Below are 17558 nucleotides of genomic sequence, written 5' to 3'. Positions count from 1 at the left end.
CCCATCCAACATGCAATGGGAAGATCCAATGAACGACAGCCGAGAACGATGGATTGGACTATGCGATGTGTATGACATATCATTCCGATCCACGTCACAACTATATATGATATATAGTACAATGCAGGAGTGAGTTTACCTAGCTATGTGAGGAAAACAAGTGAGAAACCAGCAGAGAAGTACCAATGAGTTGCAAATACATTTAGAGGCAGATTAAGGAAAAAAAATGGGTTTGATTTTTAAATACTATACTATGTGCATCATATTGCATTGTAAGTGTCTATGCATTTCTTATCTTTGTTTTATCCTAGATATTTATTTAGAAAAACAAAAAAAAGTTATTACCTCTCGCATCCATTCTCGAATAGTTTTATTGGCTTCCTGATGCCACACATTGTGAACGGAATCTGTCAAAGCTACAGCGGTGACCTTACTTTTCACATCAGCTTCACGCTGAATCATCTGTTCGGGAAAGAACAAAAACAGGTCTGAGAAACATATGCAAAATGTAGGATTTTAATCCAGCTGTGTTATAGATTGAGTGATTACTCCAAAGCAGACTTCCTGTGTGTGAGCCAACTTTGACGGGTTCCTTCGTTTTTTAAAGCTTTTAAAAGTTTGTGTAGCTAAAGACCAGCAGTAAACTAGTCGCTGTACTATTGTTTTATGTCACTACTAATTTTGGTATTAGACTGTAATTCTATATAGCAGAACTGACAATGTACAATGTTTCTTAAAGTGGACCTTTCATTGTGATTAAATATTTTTATCATTCCATCCTACATAAGAAAGCACCTAACAAATTAAGCTAGCCATTTGCTTTCATCCTGCACTCCCTTGCTGGCAGTACTTGCTTATGCAATAATATCAGTGGCATGTTTTGCAAATGAGAGGAAGAGAGGACATATTCAGCTGCTAGACTGATGGCCTAAAAAGACCTACAGCTTCTTCCACTGCAATCGTACTTAGGCCCATCTACTTTTTGGTGTTTCCTTCCTGGAGATCTCAGACAGGGTACGAATATAGGAGTGTGGTGATGCAATTGGTGTCATCATGGCCCTACTACTTGCTACAAAATTCCGTCATTCAGTATCATGCAACCATGAAGGAGGTTAATGTTGTGGTTTACAACCCTGTCCAGACTACTTCCCCAGGATTAGTTAATCAAAATTCAGGAGTATCACACACATTTCAGGAGAGTAGCCAAGTATGCGGGGACAGGCTTGTGAATTTCGTTCATAAGCCTGGAAGGCTCGGTTCTTCACCATTTTAGGTAAGGGTCAATTGTCTCAAAATAAAATAGATAGACATACACCAGTCTGGTTGTACACATCTGTAAGTCCATAAAAGGTAATCACTGGAAAAGCCAGGTCTCACCCCCAGTGGAAGCTCTTCTAGCTAGTATAAAATATGTAGCAACCATGGAATAGATAAATTATGTAGTATCCATGGAATACATTAAAAGCTTGCAAAATTATTTGGTGGTTCACTTTCACAAAGTTTAGACCCCTTGGCATCAGTCACAATCTACCCCCAAGCTCAGACTCAGCTATTTTTTTTAGAAATGCAGAAAATGTCATCGAGATAGGAGGAACATTTTTTTTTTTTAAATGTCCCCCTATCCTGATGATATTTTCTGTAGTTCTGGTTTCTGTACCCCTTTCCTTGCCCCCCATTGTCCTTTCCCTTTTCCATCATTTCAAAATCTTCATTTTTTTTTGGGTTGTGTTAATTACTTGTGTTCATTATTGGTTTCTGTGGAATAATTGACTTACACATCTTTGGTTTAATCATTGTACTTGAGCATGCTATATGTTATATGTACTATTCCTAAAACGTTTGTTTTGTTCACACAAGTAAAAATCTATTTAAAAAAAAAAAAAAAAAAGATACACATACAATTTATAAACAACTGGGGGTGCACAAAAAAGGCTAGCTAAATATATAAAGTGATAAGACAATTAAATATGAAAAAAATTAAATAAAAAAATCATAAAATTGAAAGAGATAATACATTAAATAGAGAATTTATTTTTTATTTTGGTTACAAATCTCATGATATGAGGACAATGGCCAGGTCTTGACCAAAATGCTTTTTGGCCGATCCAACAGCAGTACATAAAGTTATGTGCCTTTACACTGCACCACTTATAAGTCTATGCTTTCCAATGGGGGATTTGACACATTTACTAAACTGTTTACAGCATATGCTAATAATGTTATTAATAAAAGTAATTAATATAGTGATATCTAAAAATAACAAACGCAACACACAACACAAAAATTATAGAAAGTAGCATAGAAGATACAACGGAATGCTTTTAATCTATTAATTCAAAGTTTTTAATGTACAGATTAAAATAGTTTACTTTAGTTTGACATATTCTACCATTAAATACAGAATTAAATATGTGAACATTAAAGGCGTGACATGGTAAGCACTTAGCTTGTCAGTAATTACTGTAAGCACAATGCACTTAGCTTTGTAAATGCAATATTTGGTAATTGGTAAAACTTGGCCCCAAAACAAGAGAAGCAATGTTAGTAAGGTGTTCTGTTCTCAATAAGTGACCATCGATGTTGAGCTGATCATTATACAACATAATATATATCAACTGATTAAATGTATTATTGTTAATATTGTTATTAACAGTTACATATATAGCGTAATATATTCCGTTGCACTTTACACATGGGAACAATTTATTTTGAATTCAGCTGCAAGGATGATCTTCCTCACTAAACGTTCATTGCTCTGTCAGCCCCTCCATTGGTTACCTGTTTTCTACACATACATCTCTTCACCTATCTCAAAATATCTCCCAACCCGACCTCTCCACATAAGATCTGCATCTCTCATCCTCACGCATCACCAGCTCTAATTCACAGTTACAGTCCTTTTTTTAGGCTGCACGCACTCTGTGGAATGCCCTCCCACTTACAATAAGACTTTCCTCTAGTTTACAAACCTTCAAGTGTTCCATGAAAACTCACCTCCTCAGACAAGCTTAGCAAATTCCAGAACCACCCACATAACCTCCAAAGCTAGCCTACCCAATTACATCCCTTCTACACAGTCCGCACATAACTTCACATATCTTCTCTTTCTTCACTTTCATATCCTCTGTGAGACTGGATCATACAGCCCACCAAAAACCTCTGCAATCTGGCTGGTCCAATATGCAATAGATAGCATCTATCCTTGTATATCAATTCCTATTTCCTTACAGATTGTAAGCTAGCCAGTAGGGCCCTCCTGCCTCGATTGTCTCTCTGTTATTACCCAGTTTAATTTTATTACTGTTAGTTCCCAATTGTAAAGCGCAACGGAATATGTTAAACAGAAAAATGTCAGCGACTCTTGTGTGTAAGAAAACGTTGGAAGTTCAGAATTTCGACATTCACCTTGTCAACATGGCGACGTGGTCGGGAGGTCGACATGTGAAATGTTGACATTGTCGCATGTCGACATTTGGCATGCCAACCATGGGACTGTTAACTAACCCTAACCGAAGCCTAACACGAACATCGGGTGTTGACATGTTCAGCATCGACTTCCGGTTTGTGTTGACATTCTGAACATATACCAGTGACTGTATATCCAGTGTTTTAGAGATTAGCCAAAACTGGAAGGGGATGGGAAAAACTGGAATATTGGTCTAATTGCAAAATCTGGTTCAAAAGAAAAAAAGTTAAATAAAACAAATAAACAATTTATGGTTATAGTAGACTTACCTTTGTTAACTCTATTTCTTCAAATTCCATAGGATCCACAGGGATACCATGGGGTGTGTGTGGTCAGAGAGGTCCGGGCACCAAGCAGTTAAAGCTTTAGCTTCCAGGATGCACTGGTCCTCCTCCACATATACCCCGCCCCCAGTCACAGGCAGACAGTTTTGTAGACAAGCCCAAGGCAGGAGCAGGAAAAAGGAGAAGAAAGAACCGTATACTCAAGAAACATACTCCCAGAAGATGAAGGAATCAGTGATTAAGAGAAAAAATACCCATTGAAGCCAGGTGCGTCAGGGTGGGTCCCCTGTGTATCCTATGGACTTCGAAAAAATGTAGTTAAGAAAGGTAAGTCTACCATAACTCTTAATTTCTTCTTCAGGGTCCAGAGGGGATCCACAGGGATACCATGGGGATGTCCCATAGCAGTTTCTCCTAGGGTAGGGACACTCCTGAGCAGAAAAGGAGAATCTGACGCCTAAAGGAAGCATCCTGAGAGGCAAAGGTATCAAAGGCGTAGAACCTGGGAAAAGTGTGGAGGGAAGACCACGTCGCCGCTTTGTACAATTGTTCAGCAGAAGTACTACGTCGAACCGTCCACGAGGGTCCCACAGACCAGGTAGAATGTGCTGTAACCCTGTTTCGAACATGAAGACTAGCTTGCGTGTAGGCCTGAGAGATTGTTATGCGAAGCCATTGAGCCAGAGTCTGTTTGTTAGCTGGCCAGCCTCGCTTGTGAAAGCTATACAACACAAAGACAGAATCTGCAGAAAAATCAGAGGACTGGAAGCCGGAACAACAATCTCTTCATTCAAATGGAACAGAGATACCACTTTAGGGAGGTACCCATCCCTGCTACGGAGGACAGCTCTGTCCGGATGAAAGATCAAGAATGGGGAGCGACAGGAGAGCACTGCCAAATCAGATACCCTGCGGGCAGAGGAGATAGCGAGGAGAAAGAACATCTTCGCTGTCAGCCACTTGAGGTCTATTGAGTCCAGAGGTTCAAACGGAGGAGCCTGTAGGGCCCGGAGAACCAAGGACATATCCCATGGAGCCACCGGAGGGATAAAAGGAGGTTGAATGCGGAGAATACCCTGCAAGAAAGTTATAACATCAGGCAGAGGAGCAATCCTTTGCTGGACCCAGATTGACAGGCAGAATCCTGAACTCTAAGGGAGGCCAGGCAGAGGCCGTGGTCTAACCAAGCCTGGAGAAAGGCAAACACCCGGGAGACCCTAAACACTGTAGGATCATAGCCTCTGGGGGAGCACCATTGGAAGTAAGAGTGCAAAACTCTGTAACTCAACCTCTTCCAGTGCCTCTGTCCATCCTTCGATAGCCTTAGCCACCCAGGCCGCAGCCATAGCCGGCCTAGTAATAGCTCCAGAAAGCGAGCAGACTGACTAGAGACAAATTTCTAGTTTTCTATCTGTGGCATCTTTAAGAGAAAATTTAGACAGTAAAGGCAGCGTAGAGCTTCTGACTAAGCGTGCCACATGCGAATCAACAGTGGGAGGGACTTCCCACTTAGTACACTCCTTAGAAGGGAGAGGGTAAAAAGATGCTAGTCTTTTTGGGACCTGGAACTGTTTGCCAGGAGTACCCCAAGCTTCTCCCATGAGCTCAGTGAGCTATTCTGATTGAGGGAATTCAGCCTTAACCACACTTTGATGTTTAAACATCGGGGTTTTAGGCTTAGGGGCTGGTTCATCATCCTATATTCAGGATTGATTTAACCGGCCTCACTAAAGGGAAATCCACTGTTGAATGACGGTGCTCCTCGCTCAAATGCGACTCAGAGAGAGAACCTTGTGCGTCATCTGCCTCCTTAGATGATACGTCAGAATCCGAAAGCTGGGTGGACTGAGAGGATACTATCTGCCTATGTGCTTTGTGGCTAATAATTTATCCGCCTGTAACCTTTGCTGATAGGCGTTAGATGTTTGAGCCATATTCTGAACTGAGCGGGCATAAACAGCCATCCAGGGAGGATGCATAGGGGGTACCGATATAGTAGGCGCAATACCAGTGGGCAGCGTCGGACTGGGGCATAAAGGGCCCACAGGGGCAATGCATTGGTAGGAGCCCACGAAAGGGTGGTGGAAAAAAAGCTTAAGGGATGTGACAAGCCACCAGAGGGGCAGAAAGAAAGAATAACTGCTCAGCACCTCCCCTGAGTGATCCTTCTTTCCTTCTGGCACAGTGAAAGGGGCATGTCATCATTTTAACCCGTGTTACGCTGCTCTCTGCCATATACATACCCGTCAGGCAGTTGCGGTCAAAGGCTCTCACTGCACTGCTATTCAGCAGGACAGTATACACTACTGCACACATATATATCTATATAAACACAGAATACGCCTGTCAGAATACCGAAGGTAAGTAGTGGGGTTGGGGGAAGGGTTAAGTTTAGGGGTTAGGCACTAGGGGGAGGGCTAGCATTAGGATTAAGGGTGAGACACTGGGGGGAGGTTAGGTTTAGGCACTAGGGGAGAGGGTTAGGTTTAGGGCACAGGGATGGGGAGGTTAGGGTTTGGCACTGGGGGGGGGGTTGGGGGTCAAACACCAGCGAGGGAGAGTGGGAGGCTTAGCATACCAACCAACAAGTGTCGGTATGCCTACCCTGTCGGGATGCCGACGTTAGGATTTTGACCGCCGTGATCCCAAGCGCTGGCATCCTGTATCCAACTCTATAATTACATATAGCTGTATGAATGTGTGCATATGTCTTATAAAAATATATACAGTATTGACACTCTACAATTTATTTATAAACAGTTCTAAAAACATATGTGAAAGCAATAAGAAAAAAAATTAAGAACATCTACACTTAAGGGCAAACTACACAACATTGCAATATTCTCATTTCCATTCTGCTGAGTGTAAACACAAACAAAATAAATTAACAATATAAATAATCCAGTGCCTGCCAATGCTTAACAACCGCTAGCTATTGGTGGCACTTATGTAAGAGTCAACTGTGATGATATTGTCCGTGACAGGAGTTAATACATATGACAGCCTACTACTTCCAAATGGACTGAGACTTCGAGCCAGTAATATCTAGAAGTTGCGGAACCAACTGAATTTTTTTTTTCACACAAAACTTTAATAATACATATGAAAATAAATGGGGTAAGAATGAATAACTGTGGATTAGGATTTTAATACATTGTGCACAGAGGGCCCCATTTATTAACAAAGCATAACCCCTTTAGGGCTCGCTAAAGGGGTTATGTAATAGGTTCTAGATTTAACAAACAGGGGTAATTGAAGATTACCACTGTTTGTTACAGAATCGTTCTCGCATTCTTTAGATGCACATAACATAGGAGCCCTTATAGCAGAAGACCTCGCCAAAGAGAAGGTCTTTGCTGGACCTCGCCAGGGGGGGGGTAAGTATTGGTAAATACCAGTGGCTGGTGTTTACCTTGGTTAATAAATGGGACCCACAGAGAGATGGGGAACAGAGAGAGAGAGAGAGAGAGAGAGAGAGAAGAAAGACAAAGGGAAGAATGTGAAAAAGGGAGGGAGGAGAGAGAGGGGGGGGAAGAGAGAGATGGGGAAGAAGGGGGACAGAGAGATAAAAAAAAAAAGAAATAAAGAGATGGGAAGAAGGTGAGAGAGAAATGTGGAAAAGATATATGAAAAAAAGAGCACAGATAGCCAGGGATGACTGCTATTACACAATAAGTTAGACTGTATAATGTAGCTCATCCCCGCTGTGAAAGGGAGCAACTCTGGGTGTCCAGACTCCAGATCTAGCTGTGCTGCTGATTCTTGTATACAAATCTCCCATGTTGATGCCACGCTGACAGAAGCTCCACCTCCCTGTCACTGCCTGTATGAGCAACCAACAGGAATGCCCAGACAGCAGCAATGCACTGTGGTCCAGCACTGCATTGCATTAGACACTGTGGTCGAGCTCCGTTTATCACAGAGAACGCTGTTCTCTCGGATAAGGAGGACACCCAAGGTGGCTCCTGGACAGGGGCTGGTACGGTGGACTGGGGAGGTGGTACATAACAAATAACATACAGACCATCCTGCACAAAATCCTGAGGGGACAAGCCCGCTGCACAGTATCTCAAGTAACCAGCACAGGGGCCTCGGTCTCCTGTTTTCCCTTAGAAGACATAGTAGTAAACAGCCAGCAACACACAATCATTGTATGGTTAATAATGCAGTGTGACACCCTTCGCAAAGTAAATGTTAAGTAATATTGAACCTCTACACACCTGGTAGTTGAGGGTTTAAATAAGAGCAGCAGGGATAGATATAACTGACAGTAAAAGTTTTAAGACAGTATATCATCACAGTAGAGCTAGCACCAGTCACATACAATGCATATAAATATACTTATAATGGGCACTAAATCAACTACTCAAGCCTCAAAGGGCTGGTATGATTTGTGCGCTGTATAACCTGGCCCCAAGGAGAGGTATACAAGGAAACTGGACTCCAAACTCCTGAGACCTGTAGCTTCAGAAAAGCCCTGATAAATGGCTGCTGAGCGTCTCATATAGGTACAGTAGGAGAGTGAGGAGGAGGAGGAGCAGCTCAGAGGCGGGAAACCTCTTGTAAGGAATCGAGATCTGGGCTGGGGGAGGGGCTGCTGGGGGAGAGCCTAACTCCCCACTGGTGCATCAACCGCCGGGTGCTGCTGTGGCCTCTACATGGTCCCTGACACCAGCTTTTAACTGCCCCGGTGGTCTAGTGGGAGAGCGGATGAAGCGGTCGCCCCACTGGAGCGTCCTCCGGCAGGTCTCCTCCGCCAGAGGTAGGGACTGCACAGCACGCAATTCCCCGCAAGCGGGGATTCACCTTACTTGTACTTCTCCGTGTATCCGGCCGCAGTCCTGGGTTCCTAGTGGAGCGGCTAGCCGAGCCCTGCTGGCACCCGCCATAATCACTGGACCACTCACCGGTGTTGCGGCGCGGGTGGGGGTAGCTGGAGCAGCCACACAGGCACCCATTAGGACGCCCTGTTGCTTGATCAGGTAAATAAAATAATCATAAAAATAAAGCTGTCTAAAAGTGCGACCGGTCCTGCCGGCACCAAACGGAAAACTGTCTGCCTGTGGCTGGGGGAAGGGTATATGTGGAGGACCAGTGCACCCTGGGAGCTAAAGCTTTAACTGTTTGGTGCCCGGAGCTCTCCGACCACACACACCCCATGGTATCCCTGTGGATCCCCTATGGGCCCTGAAAAAGAAAATATGTCATTACTTATTAACACCAGCCTGTGCTTCCTTTGGCTGCTTAATAGAGTATAAGGTCAGAACACAAAGCTAATTGCCAGTCAGCTGAAGTCTAGGTAGGCAAGGTCAACAAAAGAGTGGTTGTCCAATATACATAATGTATGTGCTGCCATGGGAAGAGGCAGTAACCTACAGCACTTTCATATGCAGCAGCCAGTGAATTACATTCCAGTCCAGTAATTGAGCTGCAGGCAGATATGTTAGGCCACAAATTGATAATAAACAACAAGTCCTAGCCTGCACGGCACTTACTAACTCTCTAAAGCTGGGTAAACACTGGCAGATATATCAGGTGCCCTTCAGCCAGTGTGTTTGGCGATTATTTGGTACGACAAGCTGTTGACCATCGAAGTTAATAAAAACAAATATATTTTTCACATGCATGGAGATATATCTGGTAAGCTGCTCTCCAATCTTCAGCGGGGCAAGCGCGCCAGCTCTGATATTTTAACTCTTGCTGATAATACAGGATCTATCCAATATACTGGCCAGAAAATAATAGATATTTTACATGATTTTTATTCTACGTTATATGCACAGGGTCATATATATTTAGATGCGAAAACCTCTTTTTGGCAATCACTAGTTGTACCGCAATTGACAGAAGAACAGGCTGCAGCGTTACATCAACCTATCTCTGAGGAGGAAGTTCTTCTTGCTATTAAAAGCCTCCCGAATTGTAAATCACCGGGCCAAGATGGCTTTTCTGATGAGTTTTATAAACTCCTTCAACCCTCGATTGTAGGACCCCTAATGTCGCTATTTAATTAAACCCTTTTTGACATGACCCTACCACCTAATTTTAATGAAGTATATATAAAAGTCCTCCCTAAACCTGGCCGCAACCGCATTCTTCCCCGGCTCTTATAGACCAATTTTGTTACTAAATGTGGACTATAAGTTGTTTACTAAAATCATAGCAAATAGATTTAAGTTAGTGCTCCCTTCTTTGGTGCATCGTGATCAGACAGGCTTCATATGGGGATGCAGTTCTGTTTCCAACATAAGAAAGGTTATAGCGGTCTTACATCAGGTGCGTAATTTTCATGAGGATGATCTTAGTCTCTTATTGTCCTTAGACGCCGAAAAGGCCTTCGACTTGGTAGTCTGGGATCATCTCTATGAAACCCTGTCACGGTTTGGCATTCCGCTGCATACTATAAACCTAATTTGCTCCTTAACCACTTGCCTGGCACGGTCATATCAGATACGACCATGCCAGACTGGGCTTTACCTGACATGGTCGTATCTGATACGACCAGTCAGAAATGGCCACTGCACGGCTGCGGGAAGCTAATCTCCCTGTAGCCGCCTATATATACCAAAAGTAATGGGACAAACTAAACAATCCTAAATCTAACTTTCACTTTTTAATACTTTGTTGCAAATCCTTTGCAGGCAATTACAGCCTGAAGTCTGGAATGCATAGACATCACCAGACGCTGGGTTTCATCCCTGGTGATGCTCTGCCATGCCTCTACTGCAAATGTCTTCAGTTCCTGCTTGTTCTTGGGGCATTTTCCCTTCAGTTTTGTCTTCATCAAGTGAAATGCATGCTCAATCGGATTCAGGTCAGGGGATTGACTTGGCCATTGCATAACATTCCACTTTTTTAGCCTTAAAAAACTCTGGTTGCTTTTGCAGTATGCTTCGGGTAATTGTCCATCTGCACTGTGAAGCGCCGTCCAATGAGTTCTGAAGTATTTGACTGAATATGAGCATATAATATTGCCCGAAACACTTCAGAATTAATTCTGCTCCTTTTGTTAGGAGTCACATCATCAATAAATACAAGGGAACCAGTTCCATTGGCAGCCATATATGCCCACGCCATGACACTACCACCACCATGCTTCACTGATGAGGTGGTATGTTTTGGATCATGAGCAGTTCCTTTCCTTCTCCATACTCTTCTCTTCCCATCACTCTAGTACAAGTTGATCTTTGTCTCATCTGTCCATAGGATGTTGTTCCAGAACTGTAATGGCTTTTTTAGATGTTGTTTGGCAAACTCTAATCTGGTCTTCCTGTTTTTGTGGCTCACCAATGGTTTACATCTTGTGGTGGAACCCTCTATATTCAACTCTTGTGAAGTCTTCTCTTGATTGTTGACTTTGACACATATACACCTACGTCCTGGAGAGTGCTCTTGATTTGGCCAACTGTTGTGAAGAGGTTTTTCATCACCAGGGAAATAATTCTTCTGTCATCCACCACAGTTGTTTTCCGTGGTCTTCCGGGTCTTTTGGTGTTGCTGAGCTCTCCGATGCATTCTTTCTTTTTAAGAATGTTCCAAACAGTTGATTTGGCCACACCTAATGTTTTTGCTATCTCTCTGATGGGTTTGTTTTGTTTTTTTAGCCTAATGATGGCTTGCTTTGCCGATAGTGACAGCTCTTTGGATCTCATATTGAGTGTCGACAGCAACTGATTCCAAATGCAAATGTCACACCTAGAATCAACTCCAGACCTTTTACCTGCTTAATTGATAATGAAATAACGAGGGAATAGCCCACACCTGTCCATGAAATAGCTTTTGAGTTGATAGTCCCATTACTTTTGGCCCCTTAAAAAGTGGGAGGCACATATAGAAACCGTTGTAATTCCAACACCGTTCACCTGATTTGGATGTAATTACCCTCAAATTAAATCTGAAAGTAAGCAGTGAAAGCACATCCTGTTTGTTTCATTTCAAAGCCATTGTGGTGGTGAATAGAGGCCAAAATATGACAATTCTGTCAATGTCCCAATATTTATGCACCTGACTGTACATACATATACTGTATGTGTATATATATATATATATATATATTGTATATAGATTGTGTGTGTGCAGCCCCCCAACCTGCAGCTGCGGTCTCAATTGATTGTTTCTATCGATGATTGAATCCATCGGTCATCGATGGTACAGCTGTCAATGGCCATCACTACAGTATTCCATAAAAATTTTTATTTTTATGGTATATGGTGTTTTTAATAAAAAAAATGCATTGGAATAGTTTTAAAAAGATGTTCTTGACCTAATTCAATCATTAAAAAAAAGACAATTTCGGAGCGGTTTTTGGAAAAAGAATTAGTCAGTTAAGTGGTTAAATTAATCTGCATCTTCTAGAATTATCGCTAATAAATTCATGTCTTCCCCAATCCACATTCACAGAGGTACCCAACAGGGATGTCCACTGTCACCCTTATTATTTGCTTTAGTGCTGGAGCCTTTAGCAATTTCCCTGAGAAAGAATTTTCTATATACAGGTGTGCATATCGGGAATGTTCATTTAAAACTGTCCCTATTTGCGAACGATAAGCTTTTATTTATCTCTCGTCCAAATACCTCTGTGCCAGGTATTTTGACGGAGATCCAACAATTCAGTCTGTTTGCAGGATATAAAATGAATCTTCAAAAATCTGAGGCTTTTACATGACCCGACCTGTTGCATCAATGTCTTATTCTATCTTCCAATTTCCATATAAATACCACAAGCCTCAAATATTTTAGGGATTTACATTAAACCCTACATTAAATAAATATATATATACCATCAGATCCGGCACTCCTTGAAAAAAGCGTTGCTTAGCTGGTTGCCCACACTCATGTATGTATGCACAAACCCCTCATCTGTGTGGCACTCCACGCAAAAGAAAGACTCAATAGTCGTGGCTTCAAAGGTCAACGTTTCAATGCCTATGTGATTGGCATTTTCATCAGGACATACAAAATACAAATACATGTCTTACCTTAAATAAGGACACCCAGTGAACCAGCCTCGCTGTAGCGGGACCGCGCACCCGCCCGGCGGCGCTGAAATCTGACATCATCACGTAATAACGTGTGACGTCTGTGTACCATCACCGTGGCAACATATAAACAAAACAAGTCCCACAGCACGATATAGCTGCAGCAGCACTCAGCCATGCAAATAATGGCACAAGTATCAAAGTAGAAAACAAAAGCACATGTGATCGGAATAGCAGATATGAATACATATAAATATAACATCACACATGTTAGACCATTATCAATGCTGTCTGATTTCAAGTAGTTAGGACAATATGGATGGACAATTTATATATATTATTCAATGGATCAAATATATCTTGAAAAAAAGAAAATATAAAATAACAACAAAATTAACAACTGAACAGAGACACTATAAATAATATGTCAATGGACGGAATACTTTCTACCTATACAAAAGATAATATATACACTAGACTTACTACATGAATGCTCCTAAGCCCAACTGCTCATTAAGGGCCTGATTCAGAGCCGGACGCTATTTGCGCTCGCTCGTTCAGAAAATAGGGGTGGCTATTCAAATGAACCGTTCGCTCTTTGCGGTCTGTTCACGCCTCTATGTCTGAACGAGCGAACAAAAATTGCGGACGTTTTTAAAAAAAATACGCCCCCTGGCCGCTCGCATCCTACGTCATGTCCGCTATTTATTAGATTAATCGAGTACATCGACCAGGGTATGAACTGCTCGCTATTCTTGTGGTTGATTTTTGCTACCACAATTTTGCGAGCAGTTTATTTATAAAATAACCCAGTGACGTGGTCAACGACTCTGCTGTATTAATTATGCACACCCCTAAAACGCCCGTTTTGACCATTAAGCACGTCTGCGTTCTGATCTCCACTCCCCGTTTTCAAGCACCTTCCCCTGTTACCACCCACATACGCCTCCTCCTGTCACTCAAAATAGCAGGCATTCGCTATTTAGCGAACAAACGATTTTCGGCCGCACTGACTGGTTCGCGCATGCGTATTACGATCCGTACGCATGCGCAGTTGGGCAAACATCGCTCGGAGCGAACGAGCGTCCGCTTACGAGCGGCTCTGAATCAGGCCCTAAGTCCCTTAGGTGCCATCGTTCCTAATCGATATATCCATCTAGTTTCACATTGCATAAGTTTGCGTGACCTATCTCCCCCTCTGATAGATTGAGGGATATGGTCAATCATCCTGTATTTAAGGGTTGACAGGGAATGACGGGCATTAACAAAATGCCTAGCTACTGGTTGTTCGCTATTTCCAGAGTTAATAGCCGATCTAATGGCGCTTCTATGGGCTGCCATGCGCTCCTTGAAGGTCCTTTCAGTTTTTAAAAATGTAAGATAGGCCGCAAGGACAGATAATTTGATAAACAATGAAAGATGAATTGCAGGTAAGTTTATGACGAATAAAAAACTTGCGACCTGACAAGGGATGATGAAAAACATCGCCTGGAATGAGGTACCTGCATGTTGTGCAGGTACATCTAATGCAACCCAATTTGCCAGCACCACCAACACGTGTACTGGGATCAGGGCTAGATGTATCGGTTTTTACCAATATATCACGGATGCTGCGTCCTTTCTTATAGCATGAGATCAGTTTGAATAATGGGCCATAATTTTTTAGAGATTTTGTTAATATGACTACTATATTGGTTGTAGTTATTGACCCAAGGAATCATAGGTGTATTCTTTTTGGATGTATTAGACCTAAGTACTTCATCCCTACTTAAGCTCAATACTTTTTGTTTCACCTTAGCCAAGTGGCTGGCATCATACCCTCTACTGATGAATTTGAGAATCATCTCATTCATCTGGGATTCAGCTACAGTGGTATCCGTATTGATTCTCCTTATTCTCAAAAATTGAGAATAAGGGAGGCCCCGTATTAATGGTTTAGGGTGGCAACTATCTGAGCATAGGAGATTATTCCTATCTGTATCTTTAGTATAGAGACTAGTGGTAACCACTCTATTAGCAATAGATATCCTGACATCCAGGTAATGAATAGCCTCATTACTGATATCATAAGACAACTTAGCAGGGCTGTTACTACTATTGTGTTCATCAATAAGGTTAATTAGCTCTTGCTTAGGACCCTTCCAAAACACCGGTAAGTCGTCTATATATCGCACATAAAATCCTATTTTCGATGCAACCTCAGGTTTATCAAAAAATAATACTTTTTCAATGCCAAACATATATATGTTGGCATACGATGGGGCCACACTGGACCCCATCGCACAGCCAACACATTGCAGATAGAAACATTTATTGTACAGAAAAAAATTTCTGGTAAGAATGAGACGCAGTCGGTCAATGACAAGATTAATATCTGGTCCAGTATAGAGAGGATGGTCCTTAAGAAAGTCCCGTGTGGCTAACATCCCCTCATCATGCGGTATTATAGTGTAAAGGCTACAGATGTCTATGCTGCACAACCAAATTTCATCATCAAATTTGGATAATATATATATATATATATATATATGCTGGAAATTTTCCCTTAGTCCTTGAAAAAAATGGCTTGTTTGTCCAAACAGCGAATGTCTTTACCCCTATCACTTTTAGGTCGTATTGCGCTCATTAAAAATTTACTCTTTTCGAAGTTAGCCTACCCATTGCAAATGTTACCTATTTCTCTTTCCTCTCTAGGTACTAAAATACAGTATGTACTAAACTTTTTCAGTCTTTTGTATGGAAAGGTAAACGACCTACAGTAGAATCTCAAGAAATACACTTATATTACCGAAGGCCAAGGGAGGTTTAGGATTTGAAAACCTTCCGTTATGCGGCAGAATTCCGATATGGTGCTTAAGCCTCGCAAGTTTTACTAACCCTCTGCTAGAACAAACCTTGTTCCACCCTTACTCTCCAGTTGCGGCTTTACATTTGCCTCGATCTAAAATACCTGCTACCATTCTTCATCATTTATTATTTAATGATACCTATAAGGCCTGGCTGGCTATACAACAAAAGTTGGGATCAGATCCTACCACTATGGTGTAATCCAGCTTTTTACCATCTCTGTCAATTTCTCACTACACTACCTGGAAAAAGAAAGGGATAGCTGCAATTAAAGATGTATATGACCCTGGAGGGTGACTTTATTCTTATCAGGAACTTCAAGCTAAATATGATCTACCACATTCACAATTTTTTCTACCCCCTAGTACCAACTGTCCACCAGTGAGTGATCTACGCTCACACTCTGTGCTTCTATAAAATGTAAAACTGAGATTCCTCTATGCTGATCTGTTGCTGTCAAATACAGATCAACTCTGGGCCAGAGTTTGGATGGCCTGGTCTGATGATTTTCCTGACTTTGAGCCATCTGAAGATCTCTTATCTAATATGCCGCTTGTTATGTGCTTTGTCAGTTCAGCTAAATTACAGGAAATACACTTCAAGTTTAAGAATAGGGCATATGTGTCGCAGGCGCAAAGACATGCCATCTCAAATGATGTCTCTAGTGTTTGTCCCAAATGTCATTGTTCCTCTACAACTTTTATTCACAATATCTGGCAGTGCTCTAAAGTCAGAAAGTTCTGGTATAAACTTCACAATTTTATAATGGATTTGGCAAAGGTCACCTTGCCTTTTTCTTTTGAGACATTCTTACTAGCAGATTTTACACTCTGGACCCAAGCCGGTTTACCTAAGACATGTATACTGCTTTTGGCTGTACTAGTCACATTAACTAGGAAAACCATATTACAAAGGTGGCTCTTTCCAACTCACCATCAACAGCTGAGCTGATCGCAATATTATATTTTGAAAGACGCAAAGCTCTTGTCGATATCGAGAAAGGAGTTGCTAAATTTTACAAAAAGCGGGATTGGTATTTGGAATATCTACCAAAAGAGACCTCAGAACATATCATGAAAATCTTTGATAATACTACTTGGGCATTGTTACGTAATATTACTTAACGACGAGACGATCATATCTTTCTCTGCCTTTTGCATCTATTGATAAAGTAACAATATAAAGTCTCCTCAATCTCACTCTCTTTATTTCTCTCATTCTTTTTCTTATTTTTATTTGTCTTTATTTTCTTCCTTTTACTTTTATTTTTCTTTGTTATTAAAATGTTGAAAATATTGGTATTCGGACCTTATATTTGTGGTTACTATGGAGTGTGGGATAGAGAATAATGCTAAACGTTCTCTCGATTTTCATCATACGCCACTAATACTCCATATTGTATGACTTTCAATGATTGTTATTACTCTAATTATATATTGTTGTATTTTGTTTATGTTAATAAAGTATTTCTGTCTCTATTACTTCTTTTAATGTATATTACTCATTACATTGACTCATTTTCATATAATGCGTTTTTTTTTTGTAATTTATTTTGGATGCCAATAAAAAAAATGTTTAAAAAAAACAAAAAACACACACAGGAATTATTTTCCTGCCATGGGCCATGCGGAAGCGTCATGTGAAATTCTGAACTGAACAAAGACTGGCAGCCTGACTCCAGAGGATCAAGAAGGTTTTGGGGAAAAGTTATTTTTCTTCTTATTTGAACAGAAGAGTTAACAGCTTGTAAACAGGTTTCCTATGCAGTCAAATGTGTACACAATGTTATCAATGCCCCTGCTTATAATACTATAAGGAATGACATCTGTGTGAATTGATAATTGCTATCCGCAGGAAGTTCAGCCAATGACTTCCTGCAGCTGAAAGACTTCTGCTCAGATAAGATACAAACATGAAATATTTGGAAGTTACAATTAGTAGATACAGCTTTCCTTGTGTGGAGTACATTTAAGAAAGAGGATA

The 17558-nt window shown here is 41.4% G+C and overlaps 1 protein-coding gene across 3 annotated transcripts in view; it reads right to left on the bottom strand.

The window, feature by feature from the left end:
* Positions 1-17558, bottom strand: part of ARB2A (ARB2 cotranscriptional regulator A) — a 471272-nt gene that overhangs the window by 146265 nt on the left and 307449 nt on the right. For 2 of the 3 annotated variants that reach the window (XM_088444639.1, XM_088444640.1), the window contains exon 9: positions 346-462. In XM_088444639.1, the coding sequence (XP_088300765.1) occupies positions 346-462 (117 nt within the window). Of the gene's footprint in view, positions 1-299; positions 463-17558 lie in introns of those variants that run through there. The other variant, XM_088444641.1, reaches the window with a different exon arrangement.

Source organism: Taudactylus pleione, unplaced genomic scaffold, assembly GCF_031769625.1.
Source record: "Taudactylus pleione unplaced genomic scaffold, aTauple2 ptg000370l, whole genome shotgun sequence".
In the NCBI taxonomy this organism is placed as follows: Eukaryota; Metazoa; Chordata; class Amphibia; order Anura; family Myobatrachidae; genus Taudactylus; species Taudactylus pleione.
This window is presented reverse-complemented; position numbering and strand designations above follow the sequence as displayed.